This window comes from Hemibagrus wyckioides, linkage group LG01 (assembly GCF_019097595.1).
Source record: "Hemibagrus wyckioides isolate EC202008001 linkage group LG01, SWU_Hwy_1.0, whole genome shotgun sequence".
Lineage (NCBI taxonomy): Eukaryota > Metazoa > Chordata > Actinopteri > Siluriformes > Bagridae > Hemibagrus > Hemibagrus wyckioides.
Genome location: NC_080710.1, coordinates 6,959,048 through 6,981,463, shown reverse-complemented (window position 1 = coordinate 6,981,463; position 22,416 = coordinate 6,959,048). Strand labels below are relative to the sequence as shown.

At 38.6% G+C, this 22,416-nt stretch overlaps 1 protein-coding gene across 13 annotated transcripts in view; it reads right to left on the bottom strand.

Annotated features, from left to right (window-relative positions):
* Positions 1–22,416, bottom strand: part of si:ch211-285f17.1 (sickle tail protein homolog) — a 78,194-nt gene that overhangs the window by 49,851 nt on the left and 5,927 nt on the right. For 4 of the 13 annotated variants that reach the window (XM_058402760.1, XM_058402789.1, XM_058402799.1 and 1 more), the window contains exons 1-3: positions 21,581–21,819; positions 18,060–18,355; positions 1,003–1,207 (exon numbers count right to left, since the gene is read on the bottom strand). In XM_058402760.1, coding sequence (XP_058258743.1) covers positions 1,003–1,207; positions 18,060–18,355; positions 21,581–21,641 — 562 coding nt within the window. In that variant the 5' untranslated portion in view covers positions 21,642–21,819. Of the gene's footprint in view, positions 1–156; positions 309–1,002; positions 1,208–15,951; positions 16,468–18,059; positions 18,356–21,580; positions 21,821–22,416 lie in introns of those variants that run through there. The other 9 variants (XM_058402867.1, XM_058402877.1, XM_058402768.1 and 6 more) reach the window with 8 other exon arrangements.

Here is a 22,416-nt window from a genome sequence, read left to right as displayed (position 1 = left end):
TGGAACAGGCCGAGCTTCCAAACAGCCCAGAATTAGAGCAGAACAGAGAAATTGCAGTTGAAGCTTTGTTTTTATTAATGAAAGCTAAACAATGGCAGCATCTCTGTAGAGGGTGAATACTTCAACTTCAGTCAATAGAGTGAAACGCATACTTACTGCTGCTCTCCACAGTGCAGAAAAAACACACCTTCTGTCTATCGGTTTAAAGCTTTGTGATTTCACTCCGTCTATTTCTCTACAATGTTCCTTCATAAGCTTTATTTGGAGAAGAGATCTTTTCCCGACGTCCCTCCCCTCTCTCTCTTACTCTGACTCTTTCCAGCTGTTTTTCATTTAAACCAACCAATCAGCGCTTTGGGCTAAATGGAGTCTACTATTTCAAAGAGAGTCTTTGTGTGTGTGTGTGTGTGTAAGTAAGTAAAGAAAGGTAGGTGTCTTTTGAGCACTGATGATAAAAAAAAACCTAAAAGAGGGTCTGAAAGAAAGTGAAGTTTGTGTGTGCACAGCAGTACATGTGCCTACCCACAAGCTAGCGCTAGCCTGTAATAAGTGCCTGTGTGCGCATAAGTACACGCTCTGATCTTACTGGCTGGATGGAAAATAACAAAATTGCATTCACCCTTATGACTTGCATCCACACATCCACACACACACATCCACACACACTCAAACAAAATCATTTTAATGGCGACAGAAAAGTGAACATTTGCGGCAAAAATAATCTACTGTATACTTTAAACTGTCATCACACCATCTGTAATTCAAAGACTGTATTTAAACTGCAATTCAATTTTGAATGTTCTGCACTTTCAAGAAACATTTGCCTCTATAATTTTAAATAAATGCAGTGACTGTTTTCTATTCAATTCATTAATATTTTTTGTATTTTTAATAATAATATGAACAGTCACAATGTCACATTATAACAAAGTCTATCTTGCGAAACTGCTAATGCCATGTTGCACAATTTGAATGATTTTGTATGTTTGTGTGTGTATGTACCTAGTGAGCGGTCCTTGGTCTGGTTAGCAGAACGCACCACAGGAAGGCTGGCCCGGGAGCGGGAGCCACGGGTGAAGGCAACGGGCACTTCATACTCCGACATGACCTCTAAAGTGTCCAGAGACACCGGCAAGCCAAGATCTGGCAGATCACTGAATGCTGGAACGAGACTTGAGCACACCACACCTGCCCTGGCACACCGGTTCTGGAGGCAACAATGGAGAAAGACATAAAAATAATACAGTTTATCGTTAATAAAATGTCCTATTACACCCAGTGTGACATATCACTTCAGCAATCTAGATCACCACAACAAATTTTTCTTTCACCCCAAATTTCATACACTAATTTAAATCCAAAATCATTTGGTTTGGAAAATGCATTAAAACACACATACAGCTGAACGCATACTGTAGAGTAAGGACCACTTACACTAGCATAAGAAAACAGTCATCAACATAGAGGCAAAAACAAGCATCCATTCATAATCCATTCAGTCCTCTTAATCAGTGCAACATCCAAACACACAGCATAGAAAAACATTTTGAGCACACAACCAAAAACAGTCCTTACTAACAAATCAATTTATCTTTATCCTATTTCTGCATTTACGAGATTAATAATGTGGCCTTCAGTCACCTGATTTATGTATTTTATATTTAAGCTGATTTCAAAAAGACACCTAAATTTCAGCCCAATAATTCAGGTTATCAGACAGATCATTGGTCATTTGGTATTTTTCAGTTATACGTTGGCATATGTGCAACAGAACAAGTTAGAGAAAAAGAAGGTCCAATAAAAAAAAAAAACTATTAAAAAATATCCGAACAGCCAAATATGTACAATTAAAGCAACTAGAGTGCATCTGGCATCCTTAAGTTAGTTATACCTTTTAATGGGAAAAAATAACTGTTTTTGATCATGAGCTCAGACGATCATACCATGACTCAGGCAATACACAAACTTGTGCCAAACAAAGCATTGGTTTCTTTCACATCATGGGTTTGGACGGATACACACACCCACACATGCCTACATACACAAACGTTAACTGGGGTGCATGTGCTTTACTGCTCTGGCATTTACTGACTCTGGGTCGATGAAGTGATTCAATTTTTAGCAGATATCTCTGAATGTTAAGTTCACACTGCAGTGAAGATAACATCCCCTGCAAACACTAGACACAGAGAGACAAAGAAAATGAAGGAAGAAGCAAGGGAGGACATATGATTCATTAAAGAAAATCATAAACATAAGATAGAATGAACAAACCATTTATACATTCTAATTCTGGAGATATACAAGCAAAAGCTTCATTCATTCATGCACTTATGAGTCCAGTCACTTTAGCTATTTCTCTCTTTAACAGTTCACAGGTTTCTAATGACTGCGTTATACTAGCGACAGTGCTTCCAGAGAGCTAGTCTAAGGGCCACCATGATCTAGTTTTGTAGAAAAATAATCTGAATTAAACCTAATAATAATAATAATTGTGGCAAAGTGCATACAGTGTGTTAATAATTTACAAGATCTTATTACTCCTCGCACTGCACCTCGCTTTCTCACATCCACTAGCACTGCTCGACTGGTCCTACCATCTCTCCGGGTAAAAGGTAGGTATACATCTATACTCTTCTCTGTTCTGGCACTGAGGTGGTGAAATGAACTTCCCCTAGATGTCCGTACAGCCGAGTTACTGACCGTCTTCAAACGACGACTGAAGACCTACCTCTTCCTGAAACACTTTATTTATTTTTTACTTATTTTTCCCTGTTCTTATGTTATATGTTTTTGTTACAAACACAAACACACCAACTCAATTTTCGGCAAATAGTATCCTAAGTCTGTAACCTATTGAACCAGTGTTGATATATTCACTGATAGAGACTTTAAGCACTTTTGTACGTAGCTCTGGATTAGAGTGTAAATGTAAATTTATAGACATATTGCAAGAATTGTGAGAGGGAAAGAGGGATTATGAAGTGGATACACCAGAAATGTATGTTCACCACAATGACGTTTCCCATGGAAAGGCTAGAAATTTTACTAGTATTACTGCTAGTATTTTACTGTAGCTGTGTTCTCCATGCTTGGGTGAGGGCAAGTGGCTATGATTTGTTTTCTTTTTTCCTTCATCATATTTCTGACTAGATGAATATGATGCTTCATATCCTAACATCAGTCTTTAAGCATGTATGTTTACATTCATAAGGAAAATTAAAGACATTTATCTGACAGCAATAATGTTTGCTTGTAATCTATCACAAATGCAGCAATATTACAGTGGAACAGTTTACAAGTAGTTTTAGAAAAGCTTGATTAACTAACACATGCATGTTTAATTTTATTGTCAGAATGAAACCACTGACCGGTGACGTTAATAATACGATTAAATTCTTACAGTGATCAAGGGTTGGGATATGTGAAGCAGCAAGTTGACAGTCAGTTCTCAAAGTTAATATATTGGAAGCTGGAAAAATTGGCAAACAAAGATCTGAGCGACTTTTTCAAGGTCCAAATTGTGATGGAGAGATGACTGTGTCAGAGCATCTCAAAAATCTTGTGGTCTTGCAGGACTTGTGGGTGAGTGTGCATCACTGACCACTGGGGCACCAGGCTGCACAATGGGAAGAAGGAAATCCAGCAGAGCCAGTGTGATGCCTTGGGCAATGTTCTGCTGGGAAATCTTGGGTGCTACACTGTTGTGTAATTCGCATCAATTCATACTCATAATTAGCAGAATGTGTAATGTGATGTATCCAGAAAAATAATGTTACTGTTTTCAAATAAACATGATATATTCCATATTTAGTTTTTACATAAAATTTGTCAAACATTCTTTACATTTTCTACAAATTCTTAAACTATTTAAAGGACATCCTTCTCCAGAGTCAAAAACAACTCTGTACTTTTTTCTATGGACATCAAAATTCTATATACAGTGATCCTAAAAGTCACCTGAAGCCACATATGTGTGAGTGCACACAGTTAATTACATTTGCTGAACATCCAAGTGCAACAACCTATATAAATTTATTGTAATAAAGAATCCTTTGAGTTGTCCCAAGCCTGCCTCCCATCTCCTCATTTCTCCCTGAGCCTTGGAAAACATTACATTAGTTAGAACATCAGGCTCAGCTCGAGCTGAACGGTGCTTCCACTGCTCCAAGTCCAGGTGGAGGACCAACTAACGCATTCCCGCAGCAGCCACGAGAGCCACCCCACACGTCACACTGACAAAAGTGCACCCACAAAACAACCCAGAAGTGTTCATGGACCTCCTTGTGGTAGCTGCAAATGTGTGGGGCTAGCCCTGTTCCTCGGGGGAAGTCTGCTTGCGGCTGCTGTCGTCTGGAGAGGCACAGCCTGTGGCCCAACAGCTGCCAGTTGCAAACTGGATGGAGTACCCGGAACTGACGTGGGCAGTATTGCAACGGGTCAGCCACAACCTGGAACAGCAAAGTCAGTGCTGCTGCTCACTAACATTTAGCAAGCTCTGCCACCCATTTAAATTCACCAAAAGAGAGCATGGTGCTGAGAAAGTAGTTGACGTTGTGGTACTGGAGCAATTTGTCGTCTGACCTCCGGAGGAGACAGTGGAAAAGGTTACAGACTACAAACTGTCAACTACTACACTGCAAATGAAACCATTCCACTTTCTTTTACAAAAGTTTGCTATATGGGCTCAGTTTTGTCTATTACTGCCTTTATCCAATCAACATCCAGTCATCAGCTGTAAAAACAATCTGATACCAGCGTCTACAGGCAGACTGACATTGACAACAGCTACAGTTCTCAGTCCAGTCTATTATTAAAAGCATCTCAGCAGGACATCTGTATCACTGTTTGAGGATTGCCTGCACTTCAGATGATCTGGCCTTATCTGACCTTGCCCAGTCAAAGACATGCCATCTTTCTTAATAGTAGTCTATAGTTTAATGTGTCAAGTATAAAATTAAAATATATATAAAATGAAAATGTGGCCCGCAGAACAATAAAAACTGAACTGCACTAGAGTCATACTGAAATCCATTTTTGTTTGTATCTACTTGTAATCTACAGTTTTCTATTACTTACTCATATAAAGCATATGTCATAGGTTGCCAACCATGGTATTAATGAACCCCCATCCTGCATATTTTAGTATTTTCCCTACTCTGTGGTACAGTAATCCCCCGCTATATCGCGGTTCATTTATCGCGGCCCCGGTATATCGCGGATTTTTATTTGGAACATAACTAATTTTTTTCACGGATTTTCCCAGTATATTGCAGTATCCGCAAACCTTATAGTGAAGTGTTTTTATGTTAAAATAAGGTAATTTATAAATAAAAATATAATTATTAATTACAAAATATAAATATTAATTAAAATGAAGTTAATAAGATAAATATATAAATATTAATTAAAATGTTAATAAGAACATATAGCGTTGTTTAGGAAAGCGTGGTGCGGGGATGCTGAAAATCAAAATACAGTATGGCTGGAGGAACGAGTCTGGCCAATCGGAATGTCCCATTAATTTAATCACGGTTAGTGATTGGCTGCTGGCTATGCGTGCAGATGGGGAAAGGGAAGCAGAATTCTCCAGCATCCCAGTTCTTCGCATGTCACTTTCGTTTTGTGCTGTGTACACTTTTTGTTTTGTTTTTTTACAGTTTTTCTGCAAGCCCTATTATGTCGCCCAAACACTCTGCACCTTCTAAGGCTTCTGGCAAGGAACATACATGCATACAGTACTCACTATATATTTGATATTTCTACGAATTTACCCCAAATCCATCTCAGTATATGCTTGCAAATGTTTTGTGTGTGTGTTTAAAGAGTGTGGGAGGGTCATTTACGGTTTAAACAATTAAAAATCTGGGGGTGGCGTCCGTGTATCGCGGATTTTCGTTTATCATGGGTGGGTTTTGGAACGTAATATGTAATATGGAAAGAAAATTAAATTCATCTTGGTTCTATTTGTGTAGCATTTAAACTCTATTTTTTTAAAATCATTATTGTTATTATTATTATTGTTGTTGTTGTTTATTTTATTTCATGTGTTACGTAGACCAAAGAGTACATTCAGTCGATATTCGGTCTTACAGTATGTAAAATCGGATGTTTTAACTATATTATATCTGCTATACCAGGTTCTTTATGCCAACAAAGATAGTTTTTCGACACAGACTAGTCATCTCTGAATTTACCTCATGCCTGCACATGTGGACATACTTATTTTCTTACAGAGAATGACTCAGAAATCTTTGTGTGTGCTAATTTTGTTGCTGAGTGCAAACAGCAAAGCCATCATCTTTTGTCTTTGACCCAACACATAAAAACTTATAAAGGTCACAGCTGGAACACAGTCTGTTCTTTTTATCCTGTTTTTGTCTTGCTGAGGGGGTTGGATTTAATGCCCTAACACTTCTTTTAAGTCTTAGTTTGCTTCACATACAGAGACATACAGAGACCTTGATGTGCTCAGTGACTGCTTCTTATTCGTGGGACTTGAGTAATGAGCTTGTTGAAGTCTGATTATACAGAAGCATTCTGACAATGTGAACATAATGCAGGAATGCAGCTCAGTGAGAGTCCATAATCTAATTAATAACTATGGCAAGATGTATTTTCATCACTTTTTTTCAGACTTTATTATGTAGCCTGCTGAATGTGTTGTTCCATACACAGACATATCGAAACAAGAGTATTTTCTCCTTTTCTTCCAAACCTATTAGACTGATTGTTTAAACAATTAATAGCTCTGGATGTCTATTATTTTGTACTCTGGGTTAGACCATTCAAGTCTGCATTTGTTCTACCAACATGAAGTCCACAGAGCACTCAATAGGAAGAGAAGCAAGTCATTTTAAACTGTAGAAAAAAATGAAAAATTGATCAGAGCTATTGCACAAACACTGGGCATAACCATAATAACAAATTGGAATGTCTTGAAAAAGAAAGCAGACTGTTGACCAGCCAACAGTGGCCAAGGAAAACAGCAACAGTTGATGAAAAAGCATTAAGAGCTGTAAAAAAAAAAAAAAAACAAACAAAAAAACACACACTACAATAACAGTGACATCAACAACAACCTCCATCATCCAGGGAAGTTATCACAAATCGATCGGTTGAAGAAGCCATACCAAAAGATGCAAACCACTCATCAGCAATATGATTCAGAAAGCCAGACTGAAATTCAAAAGAAATCCTGGAAAGTTCTGGAAACAAGATTAACCTCTGCCAAAGTGATGGAAAAGCAGAGGTTTGAAGAAATAAAGCGTCTGCTCATAATCACAATTATATGAGCTCATTGGTCAAGCACGGTGGAGGTGGTGTCATGTGGCTTCGACATGCATGACTGCTTCTGGAATAGGCTCACCAATCTTTATTGATGATGTAGCTCTTGATAGGAGCAGCAGAATACATTCAGAATTCTACAGAAACATTCTGTCTGCCAATTTACAGAGCAATCTAACCTAAATTGGGAGGTTTGCTACCATTTTCTAAATTGTTTAACAGTTACTGTTCCAATGGACTACATAAAAACATGGTTTACCAAAGTTGGTTGTGAATTTCAACTGACCTGCACCGAGCCCTCACCCCAACCATACTGAGGGATGAATCAGAACTCCTGAAGGTTGTTCAAGCAGTAAAGAGATTAAATCCTCATAAATAGTTTAGAAATAGGATGTCCAACAAGGACAATGTGATGATCAGGTATATACACACATTTTGCCATAGGATGCATAAATTCGAAATACAAAAACAATGGTTATATGGGTTGTTGTCGTCATACCTTTCTACTTCTTTAAACCGACTGCAGACATCATCAATGTGGATAAGATGGATTTTCCAAGTTCCTAAAATGTGCCACAAATCAGTCCAGTAAAATGTTCTGCTACATAGAATTACATTGTTTATTTATAGGTGTTGTTTCCCAGGGATTTTAGGATTGCTAGTTCAATAATTGTAACTCTGTGTTGTTCTGATTGAACTGGCTGATCGCTTGGCAAAAAGTATGAATGCAGTTGTAAAATCTGAAATTACATTATGTCCAAGATGGCCACACATAGCAGATACATGAATGGTGAGATACTTGAACATATATATATATATTTTTTAATTCAGTTGAATTGACATGGAATAACATTGTATATCCAGATGTTTGTGGACACCCGACACTCACACCAAATTGTGGGCATTCCCTAAACCATTGCCACAAAAATAATATCACACAGTTAAGCAGGGTGTCTTTTTGTGTAGAATTTTCTTCACCAAGGGGCTCAAAATTGTTCCAACATGAGTATGCCCCTGTGCAAATACTGAGGTCCCTATAGACAGGATTTGCCAATGTTGGAGTAAACCAACTTGACCGGCCTGCACAGAACCCGGACCTCAATCCCACTGAACAACTCTGGCTTGAATTGCAATGTTGACTATACCCCAGGCCTTCTCACATAATAGCAATGCCTGACTGCACTAATGCTCTTATAGCTTAAATGGGCAAATCCCCATAGCCACACTCCAAAATCTGGTGAAAAGGCTTCTTAAAAGAGTGAAGGTTTTTATAAAAGCAAATTATGTAGGTTATTGTTATCTATCTAGATTTACCTCCTAAAATATGCAGTTATTTTTGCAAAAACACTATGCATGTCATTCAGAACAACTAAAATTTCAATACAATTTCTTTTATTCTGCTACTAATGACCACATTTGAATTTAGAGGAAGAATTTATTTGTTTAAAAATATTGTTTAATAATTGTGGATTTTTGCTCATCTACCCAACTTTCTTTCAAGCCATCATGCACCAAAATATTTGATGAGGTAAGCATGTTGGAATGACAAAACAATGTGTTCATATTTCAGCTTATTACAATTATTATACATGAATAATGACATAACTAATATCAATTTTATTCTGCATATATTTAAATTTCTCCTGCTAATTTTTGATAACCATATGAATATATCAGAGTAGAAGAATGTTGGGCTAATCATCAGTATTACTAGTAATGCAAGTTCATGTCAGAAATCCTCTAAGAAAACACAGAATCATTAGGATTCTCCATGAAGCCATGACAGAACACACAATGAAAGTCAATATTGTGCACAATACATTGAAAGCCTTTATGGTGCTTTATAAGTAAAATAAATAAATAACATTTTACACCCTAGTGCCATCAAAACAGCCCTGACCCATCAAGGCATGGACTCTACAAGACTTTTCAATGTGTGCTGTGGTATCTGATACCAAGACATTAGCAACAGATCCTTTAAATCCTGTAAGTTGCGAGGTGGAACCTCCATGGATCATACTTGTCTGAGCATCTGTGGGATGTGCAGGACAATCACACTGATATCTAGGGAATTTGAAGGCCATTCCTGAAGAATTTTTGCAGTGTGGCAGGACACATCATACCGTTGAAAGAGGCCACCGCCATTAGGGAATATTGTTGCCATGTAGGGATGTACCTGGTCTGCAACAATGTCTATAAAGGTGATATGTGTCAAAATAAAATCTACATAAATGCCAGAACCCAAGGTTTCACAGCAGAACACCTCCTCCACTAGCTTTCCTTCTACCCATCGTGCATCCTTGTGCCATCTCTTCCTCAGGTAAGTGAGACACATGCAGCAAGCCATCCACATGAAAAATAAAACATGATTCATCTGATAAGGCGACCTTCTTCCATTGCTCAATAGTCCAGTTCTGATGCTCATTATAAGTGATTTTGGCAGTCAACAGGGGTCAGCAGCACAGGCAGCTGCTATGCATTCTGACACCCTTCTATCAGAGCCAGAAATAACTTTTTCAGCAGTTTGTGCTACAGTAGCTCTTTGGTAGGATTGAACCAGACGGGTAGGACTTCGCTTCCCAAGCATGTAAAAAAAATGATCTCTAATAATGAGGTGTACAGTGTTTCTGAAGTTCAATTGCTTGTATATTTATCATACTGTATCAGTGTCAGATTGTGATATGGTGTTTAAAATGTTCAACCTAGAAAAAACCTGCAAAAAATTATGTTAATTTAGAAATGTGACAGAATATCATTTTGGCATTTTTCATATGGTAATCATGTAAATTCTTTAAAACTTCTAAATCAAACTTTCAAAGATTTAGGACAAATGTATCTGACAAGAACATCTCTGATTTTCTTCCTTGCATGTTCTTTTCTTGACTTGGCTCTGCTCAAAAGTAGCCAACACAGCATGCTTAACAAAGCACCCATGAATGGGAATTGTGCAGCCAAAAATAAGTCCATGACCCTAAAATAGCTCTCAAGCAATCTTACATTCACAAACTGTCAAAAGACTCCAGGAAAAAATAAAGAAACTCTTTCAGAACAGAGGCTAGGAGAGCTGAAGGTCGCTCACTGATGGGTGTCGACAGTCATGTCTATGACAGGCCACTATTAATTACGTGGTAGTTTAGTGGTTAAGGTGTTGGACTACTGATCAGAGTTTGAATCCCAGGTCCACCAAGTTGCCACTGCTAGACCCCTGAGCAAGGCCCTTAACCCTCAATTGCTCTGCTGTATAAAATGAGATAAACCGTAAGCCACTTTGGATAAGGGCATCTGACAAAAGCCGTATACATGTAATTTTAAACTGAGAAAGCGATAAAGACACTGCTTGAGCTTAACAACTGATGCTACAGTTTATGTGATATGCCTCAGGATCTCAGAAAAGAGTGGTTACTCTAAAAATACCAAACATTAACATAATTTACTCTAAAAAAAAAAAAAAAAAAAAAGGTTCAGTTAACTTCAGATCAGTATAGCCGAGGTGCTGGCTTAATTTTGTGTATACAATCAAGTTCCTTATTGCTTACAATATAATAGGGGGCAAGACATGCATAATATTTTGTTCATCTTAGATTTGTTCCATGAGTCATAAAAGCAAGTTGAGACACAACACCATGATAACCAATTCCAGTCACTGACAGTATACTTACAATGAAGTTGGGACTGTATGTACCACACTGAAAAATGATAAAGCTCTAAATGTGAACAAATATAAAGAACGCAAGGATATTAAGAACTGTATTTTATTGCCTTTTATTTATTTGTTGCAGGCTATATGTTGTCATCGTCTGTGAAATAGGGGTGCAACTACTGATTACTTTTGTAATTCCATTATCTGATCAATTAATCAAATAATTAGATAAAAATATATGTGATTATCAAATAATTTGTAGTTCAAGAAAAAGCACATAACAGAATTCATTCTGTCCAGAAATGCTAAAAAATGTTGAAACAGATTTTAAAACATATACATAAAATAATTACCTTAATTAATGCAATGTAAGCTCCAACTGCTAGTTTCACCAACTTACATTTTGCATTTGTTATAATAACTTACAAGAATGGTGCTCAAGCCATAAAACATCAGAGTGGTTACAGATTTTGATAAAATCTAATTTCAAGTATAGAACAAAATTATTCAGAATGAAAAATCTCATCACCTTATAGCCCAAAGTGTAGATTTTTTTGTTTTATATTTAGTCATACTATTTATGATTTAGTTAGAAATTATTTAAATAACCTCAAACATTTGTCTTTTTGTTTTACACATGCAAAGTGCAACTATTATAATCTATGCACTCAGTATTGATCCTATAAGTATCCTATAAACATTGAAGCAGAGGATTTTCAATTAGATTTGCAATCAGTTTACTTTCAGCCCTACCATAAACACTAACTACATCCACATCCGTGTCTCTCTCTCTCTCTCTCGCACACACTCATTTTATATGCCAAAAAAAAGGTCACACCCTCTAATATGGACTATTTTGCTTTGATTACAGCACACATTCCCAGTGGCATTATTTCAGTCAGCTTATGCAAGGTCAACACATTTATTTCTGCCATAAGTTGTGTTGCTTTCTCTGTAAAGTCTTCTCCTGATGGTCACGCCATATGTGAAAATCATGTCTTATTCTCCCTGAACCACTTGTTCACAATTTGAGCCAATGAATCCTGCCATTATTCATAATTCACATCAACCATTGTTACTGCTGTGTACATTCCACCAGATGCTAATGCCAACCTTGCAATGAAAGAACTACATGCAGCCATTAGCACACAACAGTCAACTCATCCAGATGCTGCTTTTATTGTTGCGGGTGACTTTAACCACTCCAGCTTAAAAACAGTGCTCCCTAGATTTCACCAGCACGTTTCCTTCCACACCAGAGGAAATAAAACCCTGGACCATGTTTATTCCAACATACCTGGAGCTTACAAGGCTACCCCCCTCCCCCACCTGGGACAATCGGATCACCTCTCTTTGTTCCTCTCCCCTGCATATTTACCACTCATCCAACGTGTGGGGCCAACAGTAAAGACAATCAAAGTGTGGCCAGTGGGGGCAGACACTGAACTTCAGGACCGGTTTCAACACACCGACTGGAGCATGTTTGCCACTCAGGCGACCTGTGGTTCCCACTATATTGAAGGCTACGCTTCCTCTATACTGGATTACATTAACACCACGACAGACAGCGTCACCACCCAGAAACAGATCACCATGTACCCAAATCAGAGGTCTTGGATGAACAAAGAGGTTCGCCTCTTACTGAAGAGCAACGCTGCCTTTAGATCTGGTGATGCACAGGCCTACAGTACAGCCAGGGCCAATCTGAAGCGGGGCATTAAGATGGCCAAGTACTGCTACAAGCTGAGTATTGAAGAACACTTCTCCAACTCCAATCCCAAGCAGATGTGGCAGGGCATTCAGGCCATTAGCAACTACAGGCCCATCAACCCTTCACCCCTGTCTACTGATATCTCCTTTCTCAATGAGCTAAACAACTTCTATGCTCGCTTTGAAAGGGATAATCTGGAGCCAGCAATCAAAATCGAGCTCCTGGCAGACGTCCAGCCACTCACACTCTCCACTAATGATGTCACTGCAGTACCAAGCAGGATCAATGCATGGAAAGCAGCAGGGCCTGACGGTATCCCCGGGCGCATCCTCAGAGCATGTGCTGGGGAGCTGGAGGGGGTCCTAACAGACTTATTCAACCTGTCTCTAGCCCAAGCTATTGTGCCCACCTGCCTTAAGACCATCTCCATTGTGCCTGTACCAAAGAAATCCACTGCATCCTGCCTTAATGACTACCGCCCAGTAGTGCTCACCCCCATCATCACTAAGTTCTTTGAGCAGCTGGTCCTGGCACACCTCAAAACCTGTCTTCCTGCCACCCTTGACCCTCATCAATTTGCTTACCGTAAGAAAAGGAGCACGGAGGACGCAGTTTCCACAGCACTGCACTCAGTCCTCTCTCACGTGGACAATAAAGACACCTATGCCAGAATGCTTTTCCTGGACTTTAACACTGTCATCCCTTCCAAGTTAGTCACCAAACTTGGAGACCTGGGCATCAACGCATCACTATGCAACTGGCTCCTGGACTTTCTGACCAACAGCCCCCAGGATGTTCGGATAGAATGCCAGTGCTCTTCCACCCTCATCCTTGGCACCGGAGTACCACAAGGCTGTGTGCTGAGTCCCTTCCTCTACTCTCTCTTCACCTATGACTGCAAGCCTGTACATAGTTCCAACACAATTGTCAAGTTTGCAGATGACTCCACAGTGATTGGACTCATCAAAGACAACGATGAGTCAGCTTATAGAGAGGAGGTGGACCGTCTAGCTGAGTGGTGCGCTGGCAACAACCTGCTGCTCAACACTACAAAGACCAAGGAGCTCATAGTGGACTTCAGGAAGGAGAAAGGTGACACACACACCCATTAATCTCAATGGAGAGGTGGTGGACCGTGTCAGTAGCTTCAAAATTCCTAGGTATCCACATCTCAGAGGATCTCTCCTGGACTACCAACAGCTCCAGTCTGGTCAAGAAGGCTCATAACACCTGAGGGCCCTGAGGAAGAAACATCTCTCTTCAGACATCCTGGTGAACTTCTACCGTTGCACCATCGAGAGCATCCTGACCAGCTGTATCACCGTCTGGTATGGGAACTGCACTGTGTCAGCCCGGAAAGCACTGCAGAGGGTGGTGAAAACTGCACAACGCATCGTAGGAGTTCCACTTCCTAAGATCGAGGACATTTACAGGAAGCATTGTCTCACCAGAGCACGCAAAATCATAAAGGACTTTTATCACCCTGCCAATAGACTCTTTGCCCTCCTGCCTTCTGGGAGGCGCTACAGGAGCCTCCGGACCAAAAGGTTTACGAAAACCTTTTTCCCAAAGCTGTTTCTTATATTGTTTATTGTATATTGTTTATATATGCAAATTATTTATTGTTATATACTTATTATATATGCTAATTATTTGCACTGTGAAAATGCACTTCTGGTTAGATGCTAACTGTATTTCGTTGCCTTGTACCCACATGTGCAGTGACAATAAAGTTGAATCTAATCTAATCTAATCTAATCTAATCTAATCTAATCTAATCTAATCTAATCATCATCTTGCCTGATGGCACAAATATGCCCATGCCATTAGGAAATAAAAAAAATCTATTGATTGATAATCCTGGTCATTCAGTATACTCAGGGTGCATCACTTCATCCACCTCTCCTCTTACACTGATACTCCCATCACTCTGGAACAGGGTAAATCTGGACTCATTAGACAACATGACCTTACTCCAGAGTCCCATCTTTATGTTCCCTAGCAAACTGAAGTCTTTTTTTCTGACTTGACTCAAAGATGAGTGGATTTTTTAAGGTTACACAGCTGTTTAATCCAAATCCGCTGAGTTCTTTTGGTAATATGTGTGGAAATGCTCTTACTTTCACTCTTATATTAACTGTGAATTCTACTGATGTTTTTACAATTTGATGTAACCAAACATTTAAGATAGCGGCAATTGCAATCATGCAGGATTTTTTTTTCCAACTACATGTCTTCCTTGAAGATGAGTCACTACTATCCCTCCAGGTATTCATAATGCAGTTCTTAACCCAATTTTAGTTGACTCACAATCTCCTCTGTTTTCTTTGCTCGACACAAGCCAATCGTTTGAACCTTCTGAAACAGTAACATCTTTTTCCGCAGCTGCAGAATATATCTACTCACTACATCACTTAGGGTTAAATAACTTGTTGCCAGCTTAAGCATATTAATCGCCGCATTAATTAACCAATAAAAGACTTTTACTTTTTGCTGAGTGACGACATACATGCACCACTGATGTTTCCTGATGTGTCTAGAAAAAAATCTATTTTGTAACATGTTTGTAAAAATACAGGTGAATGTATGCTGTGATCAATCAGGAATGTAGTAACATTCATTTAATGCACCTCGTTTTGATTATATGGGTCAAGTATTAACTTCATACAAAAACATGGTGCGATGTATTTCTTCGACACCTTTTTGACCCCGACTTTCTGTTGGTCAACAGGCAAAAAACATACAAGACAAACAGTGTGGAAAAATTCATTTGTAGCGCTACTGAAGTTACTCCCGGAAATTACTGCCCAAGAAAATGCACTGAGGTCCGAAGAGAAAAGTTGAATTGAAGAGCCGCTCACAAAATACAGTGAAACAGCGGAGCTCAGAAGTTTATGGATATATCTCAGGCACCTAAAACTATTAATATTGTATGTTAAATCAGTTCAAGACCATATGGTGCCATTGGCATAGTACTATTCTGATGTATTATTCAAGACGGTATTCTGTGATTTACTTAGCCAAAGGGGTGCTTTTTCAAGACACCTGGACCATTAGCAACAAGTCGCATGGCTATACGTTCCGCCATGATATTTCTGACATTACGTAGGTAATATTAGGTTCATCCTCAGCACGAAAACACAGCCTTGGCTTTTCTAAGTCTCCTCTCTCTCTCCCGCGTCATTTCAGAAGCACTGTCTCTTGGGTTACTTTATCAACAGCAGCTACAACAAAAGCTCCTAAAATCCGCCTCTTCTCCGCATACCAGCCAGGCAGACACCACATTAAAGGAGCGCAACATTTTTCACCATACCTTTATTGTTTCTCGTGATCTTGGAAGTAATTCCTCGGATGATTCTTCCTCAGTAAAAATTAAAACTTTTCTTTTCCCCTACAAACTCGTCTGTTGAGTAATGCGCCATGCCGTCGCTCTCATACCTCTTCCCGGAAAATTCGCGAGGACAGCGCGCGTGCATGTGTGCTGGATTACCACAAGCTGAAACTAGCCCAAAATCTGAAGTGCCCAATAACTTTTTACTCCCTTCCAGTATTCAGGCAACAGAGATAAGCCTGCTCGACCTAATGGTGGCGATATAGCTAAAGTGTTACAGTGAAAATTATTTTTTCACACTAATTTCGTGTGTTCTCCTTTAAAAAAAAAAAAGCCTCAAGCCACCATTTAGCTCTGTCCGCTTAATTTTATTTATTTATTTATTGATCATTTTAATATGCCAAACCTACTTTCAACAATTCCTAGAATACTTTAACCTATTTTCACAAAATTTGTGTCAAACCACTGAGTAGAAGTTTGTCCTCAGTAATTATAAAAAAACAACACCGTTGAACTTTGTAAACAATCTGGCCACAACATGGCATTCAGGAGGAGGAGGAGGAGGAAGAGGAGGAGTCTAGTTCACTCAGAGCAGGATCACGAAAAACTGCACGGATTCGATGCTGTGAGCACAGCGTGGGGCGTGGCGCTGACCACACAAGGGGCAGAACTAAGACCTGGTAACTCTGATCAAGCTCAGTTTTGAGATAGTGGAGGTAAAACAGCCCCAAGACATGAATCTTGATTCCGTTCACCAAATTCACAAAGTTGTAGCTTAAAAGGTTATGACTTTTGGTTATTGACCGGAAAGTCGCCAGTTCGAGTACCAGCACCAGCAAACTGCCACTGTTGGGCCCTTGAGCTGTATCATAGCTGACCCTGCGCTCGGACTCCAACTTCTTAATCTGGGGTATGAGAAGAAAAGTATTTCACTGTGCTGTAATGTATATTAGCTAACAAATAGAGGCTTCTTCGTCCACCGAGTCGTTCAGTGACCCTTTTGTTAGATTTTTACACCAGTAGGTGGCGCCAGTGTTATTATTAGAGTCATTGTTTAATTCACTCAAATATTCATTTTAAAACACGAGTTTTCAAGGGACAAGTTCTAGTATTACAATTTATTAAAACTGACATGTCAAATCTACAAAGAGATGGTCAAAATTTGATGTCCATGCTGACTAGCTTTAAAAGAGTGGTCATGACTGAGAATCTGTAGATTTACTTTATAGCATTTGGCAGATACTTTTATCCAGAGTGATTTATGTTTAATTCATTTATATGCCTGAGAGTTTGAAGGTTAAGGGCCTTGCTCAATGGCCCAACAGTGGCAGAGGTGGATTTCAGATTCTCATTCTAGTTGCAGTAATTCATCTACATTTTATATTTTAATTACATTTACTTACATTACATTTTGCTTATGATGATAAACATGATTAACCAATCAGGAGCATGAATTTTTACTGTTTACAAACTCAGGTGTAGTACAAGGAGTACACATTAGAAGAGAAAAATAAGTTTAAGCACACAATTGACTAGAATGTCTTTGTATGCTGAAAATCCCCTTCACTAGAACTAAAGGGCCTAGCCCAAACATCTTCCAGCATGACAATGACCCTGTGCACAAAACAAGGTCCATAAAGATCCAAGTAGCCTGCACAAAAACCTGACCTCAACCCCACCTAGCACCTCTAAGCTGAATTAGAAAGCCAACTAGGCCTTCTCATCTGACATAGCTGAATGAACAAAATCTAAAATCCACAAAATCTAGTAGAAAGCCTGTTATTACTGCAAAAGGGGAAGTGTTGTAAAGGTAATGTCATAAAGGTATTTTATTTTCTGTCCCTATTAAATATTTTGTGACAAATTCTGTCTGGTATCCACCCAAAATACATGCACGCATCACACTTACACCTGAATATTAGAGGTTGCTATAACTAGCCTAATTTCAAAAATGTAGTTCTTGCCCTACTTGTTTGTATGTATAATACCAGCAGGGCTTATCAATAGAGGGATTAACTGAGAGATGATAGTGAGCTACTAGAAGAGAATTTTTGTAAAAGCTGGGCTGTATGCGTGTTCTGGACGCTGACCTGCTCTCGAAGTCTCTCCTGGTGGCTTATGATGACTGAAGCATGGTGGGGATACTTTTGCTTCAGGTGCTCCAAGAAAGTTTCTCTCTTTTTGTCCATGTCTGAAGGCTGCATGGACAGAATTTCTTTTGAGCTCCTTGCCCCTCCCATAATGGGGTGACAAGGCACAGCCATGTGTCTTGACTTGCAGTGCCTGGACTCTTTTTCACACAACACAGTGCCACCTGAGGGCTGCTTGCTGTGGAGGTGCTTGGTGTCCTTAAGTGATGTCACCTTCAAGTTGTCCTTTAGATGCTCTGGAAATAAAAGAAAGGGTATTATAATAAAGTAGATCTTTAGGGGATCTGTTTATTTAGTGAAAGAAACAGTGCTGGGATCCAACTAAAATTCCTCAGTGATTTGGAGGTTGGGGTCAGAGTGCAGGAGTGGGCCATAGAGGGTTTAAGGGTCTTAACAACCCCAGAGCTTTTAAGGGTCTTAACAACCTATAGCCTTGACCACTTGGGCCACCACTTTCCCCATACTGCATATAATATTGATAGCTACATACATTCAGGTGCATAACAAAGCTGTGTACTACAGTATATTGGAGATGAAATTATTCTTTTTTTTTTTTTACTTTGAGTTTACAAAAAAAGAAGAAAACAAAGCAGAACAAAAGACAAGATCAACTTAATAATACAATAGATAAAAATTAATAATAATAATGGCAATTTAAAAAGGGGGAGGGAATTGTGGATTAGGAAAACAATGAAAATGCACAATCATTATGATACAATAGAGTTTAACTGATGAAGAAAAACAAAAAAATGCTAGAACTAAGATTAAGTCTATGTCCAACAATAAAACATGTTCCCTGATTGCTTGAGAGGGCCCCAAGCTTAATTAAACTGACTAGGTGAGCCTCTTCTAGAATGTTTGATTTTCTCCAAATTTAGAAAAAAAGAGGACATCATGAATCCATTGTGTTGGAGTTGCAGTTGGACTCTGATCCTTCCACTTCAGCAATATTAGTCGTTTGGCTAACAGCATGATAAAAGCTATACAATCAGACTGTATCTTTGTAAGATGATATGATACAGGAGTATTTCCAAAAATGGCTATCAATGGGAAAGGGAAGATCGATTTACCTAAAAAAAACAGAGACAGTTTCAAAAACAGTGGACCAGAAACCCCTAAGCTTTATACAGGACCAAAACGTGTGCGTTAGAAGCTGGGATAAACCTACAGCGATCAGAAGTAGGATCTAAATACTGAAAGTGCTTAGATAGTTTCAGTGTACACAATGTACAACTTTGCACTGCATAAGTCCATGTCTTGCACAAACTGAAGACTTGTGTATTCTTTAAGACTGATTCCCAGTCCTCATCAGAAATAACCATCATCAATAGTCATCTTCCCACAAAGCTTTTATTTGGGAGGGGGATGTATAGAGTGGGGCCAAAATTTTACAGTAAAGTGTCAATATAATGCCTTTCCATCTTGGAGGGTCCTCCAATAAACTGCTCACACATCTGCTGAAATGAACAGAAAGCCCCCTCATGGTACAAGTCATTCATTTCCCTAATGCCTTTAGATGCCAAGATGTCAATTATTGACTTATCAATTATTGAAGAATTGAAGACATGATTAGAATGAATAGGAGATTTAGGGGACATAGTTTGCCATTCGAAATGACATCTGTTTCCAGATTTTAAGTGTAGCTCTTAGATTAGATTAGTAGCAAATAGATTTTTAGTGAATGTGTTGCAGAGAAAGGAAAGAGGAGCATAAACTAAAGCTGCTAGGGAAGAAGGCAAGCATGAGGCAAATTCAATAGCTATTCATGATAGGGCATCAGCCTCAGGATCTTCATACAGCCAGTGCAGTATAGGGCAAATATTTGAGGCCCAGTAATAACAAATTAGGCAAAGACATTCTGCCTAGTGACTTAGGACATTGCAGAAGACTTAGTCATTCAAGCAGGTTTCCCATTCCATATAAATGAGGTGAGAGCGCTATCAAGCCTATGAAAAAATGAGTTCGTAATAAACACTGGGATGCACTGAAACAGATAGCTGAACTTAGGAAGCACATTCATTTTGATAGAATTTATTCAACCTGATAATGGGAGCAAGGCCCATCAATTTAAATCCTGTTCAACCTGTTCCAATAAACGGGGGAAGCTCTCAGTAAAATGTTTAGAAAAAGTATTAGGCACATGTATAGCAAGTTATGTAAATGAGTGGGAAACTTTAAAAGGGAAAGAAGAGGTAGAAAGCTCCTGGGCAGCATTAATGATAGGAAACATTTCACTTTTCTGTAAATTCAATTTATAGCAAGAGAGCCTTCCAAACATGAGGCAAGGATTTAGACGGGTCAGAAATAAAATCAAGTTATTTCTTCTCTTCTTCATCTCCTTCTCTTCCTATGATTCTGGTTCAAGTTTATCTTTGTCTCAAATTTAAGTTTTTTGGAAACTTTTATCTGGTCTTCCTGTTATTGAGTCTAACCAGTGGTTTACATCTTGTGGAAAACCCTCTGTACATACTCTGGTGAAGGCTCAGTTGCTGATTTTGACTCAGATCTTTATTCTGCCAACTGTTGTAAAGGTTTTTTTTTTTTTTTTTTTTTTTTAAATACATTTTTTTTTTAATCATTTGGAGGGGTGTCCCAAAACTTTTGGCAATATAGTGTAGTTGATTTGGCCATACCTAATGTTTTTGCTATCTCTTTGTTGGGTTTGTTTTTACATCTCTTTGGACCTCATTTTGAGAGTTAACAGCAACAGATTCCAATTCCAAATGTGAACTTGTAAGTGGAATAATGAGGGAATAATCACCACTTGGCTGTGGAACAGCTGAGCAGTCAATTATCCTAAAACTTACTTCCCTTAAAAAGTGGAGAACCTCAAAGAAATGAGATCTTATTATTTTTTTGTAATTCAGCTCCAATATACTGTGGTAGACAGCTTAAATAACAAAAACTTTGTCAATATCTAAATATTGATGGACCCAGCTGTATTATATACTATACATTGTTCTTGCATTTAGGTATTTTAACAACAGTGTCTTTTATAAATGCATATAATTTTTACCTATTTATTTAGATAAAGATTTGTTTTCACAAACCACCAGTAAATGACAGTGTCATTCTTCTTCTTTGATAGACAAATTTTAATTCAGACATCTCCAGTAACTGGCAAGTACAGTTAGGCAAGGTGCTTGGCACTGTTTATACTAATTTATTCCAGAACTGTTAATTTGTGGCATTTGGTACAGTTTTTGAATTTTGAGTTTTATCAAAAGCTTTAAAGCTATAAGCAGTAATTACAGCATTAATGTGTTTGCTAAGTATTTATAGTTAGTGTCGTGCCATTTTGTTCCTAGTGCTATTTATAGACACACACACACACACACACACACACAGAGTGACACCAATTCTAGCCAGCTGACCAAGCGAATCAGTGAAAATACACACCATGGAAACAACAGAACCTTGTTGTTACAATGTTAGCTACTTCATGTTCTAGCAGTCATTACCTTGATCAGGCGAGTTACTTCTGCACTTCACCACTTCCCCTCTTTCTGCAGTTATTTCCATTTCAGCAAGACAGTTTAGCAAACCCAATATCTGATCTGAATTAGCAGTTAGATATCCAGCATCTTACATGACAAAAGCTAAATGGCTTATGAAACGTTTTAGCTGATAACTGGCAAGATGAATTAAAGAAACCTCTTTTAAAGCACCCTCATTTGGCATGTGTGTGTTCCCAGGGTCTGCTAAAAAAAAGTGATAATGATGCCAAGATTAAAAACAGCCCTTCACCAACAGGTGTCAGAGAAGCTCACTCTATTACACTCCCCTCTGATTTTTCCCCTGCTTTGGCCCCTTATGTTCAATCATTTACAAACACACACATTGTGCTTCTATGAGGTCGGTAAAAGGCAGGGTGTGTAATTCTTACACTGTGAAAAAGACAGCTGCCTGTCTGTATTTCCTGGAATGTATCATTTACCTTATTTGTGTTTGTATCCTAATTTGTATCAATTGCAGGTCCAGATTTGTGTGTGTTTATTCATCAGTAGATGAAATTAGTCCTAGGGGTTTCTGAATCTGAATGTGAAAAATCTGTGAGAACAAAAAGGTTTTGTATGTAGAAATTCAAAATTCACATAAAAACAAACTCAGGGGAATATAACAAATGAAAAAATACACATTTACACATAAATTTGCATACTTCTGAAACCAGCTCACATTTTAAGCAGTCTTTTAAGAGTCTCAGTCCTTTTCATTCAGCCCACAAATCTCCCCTGAAAATGAGTATGATGCTCATATTGAAAACCTTTCAACACACTAAACACTGTATGGCTGTGGG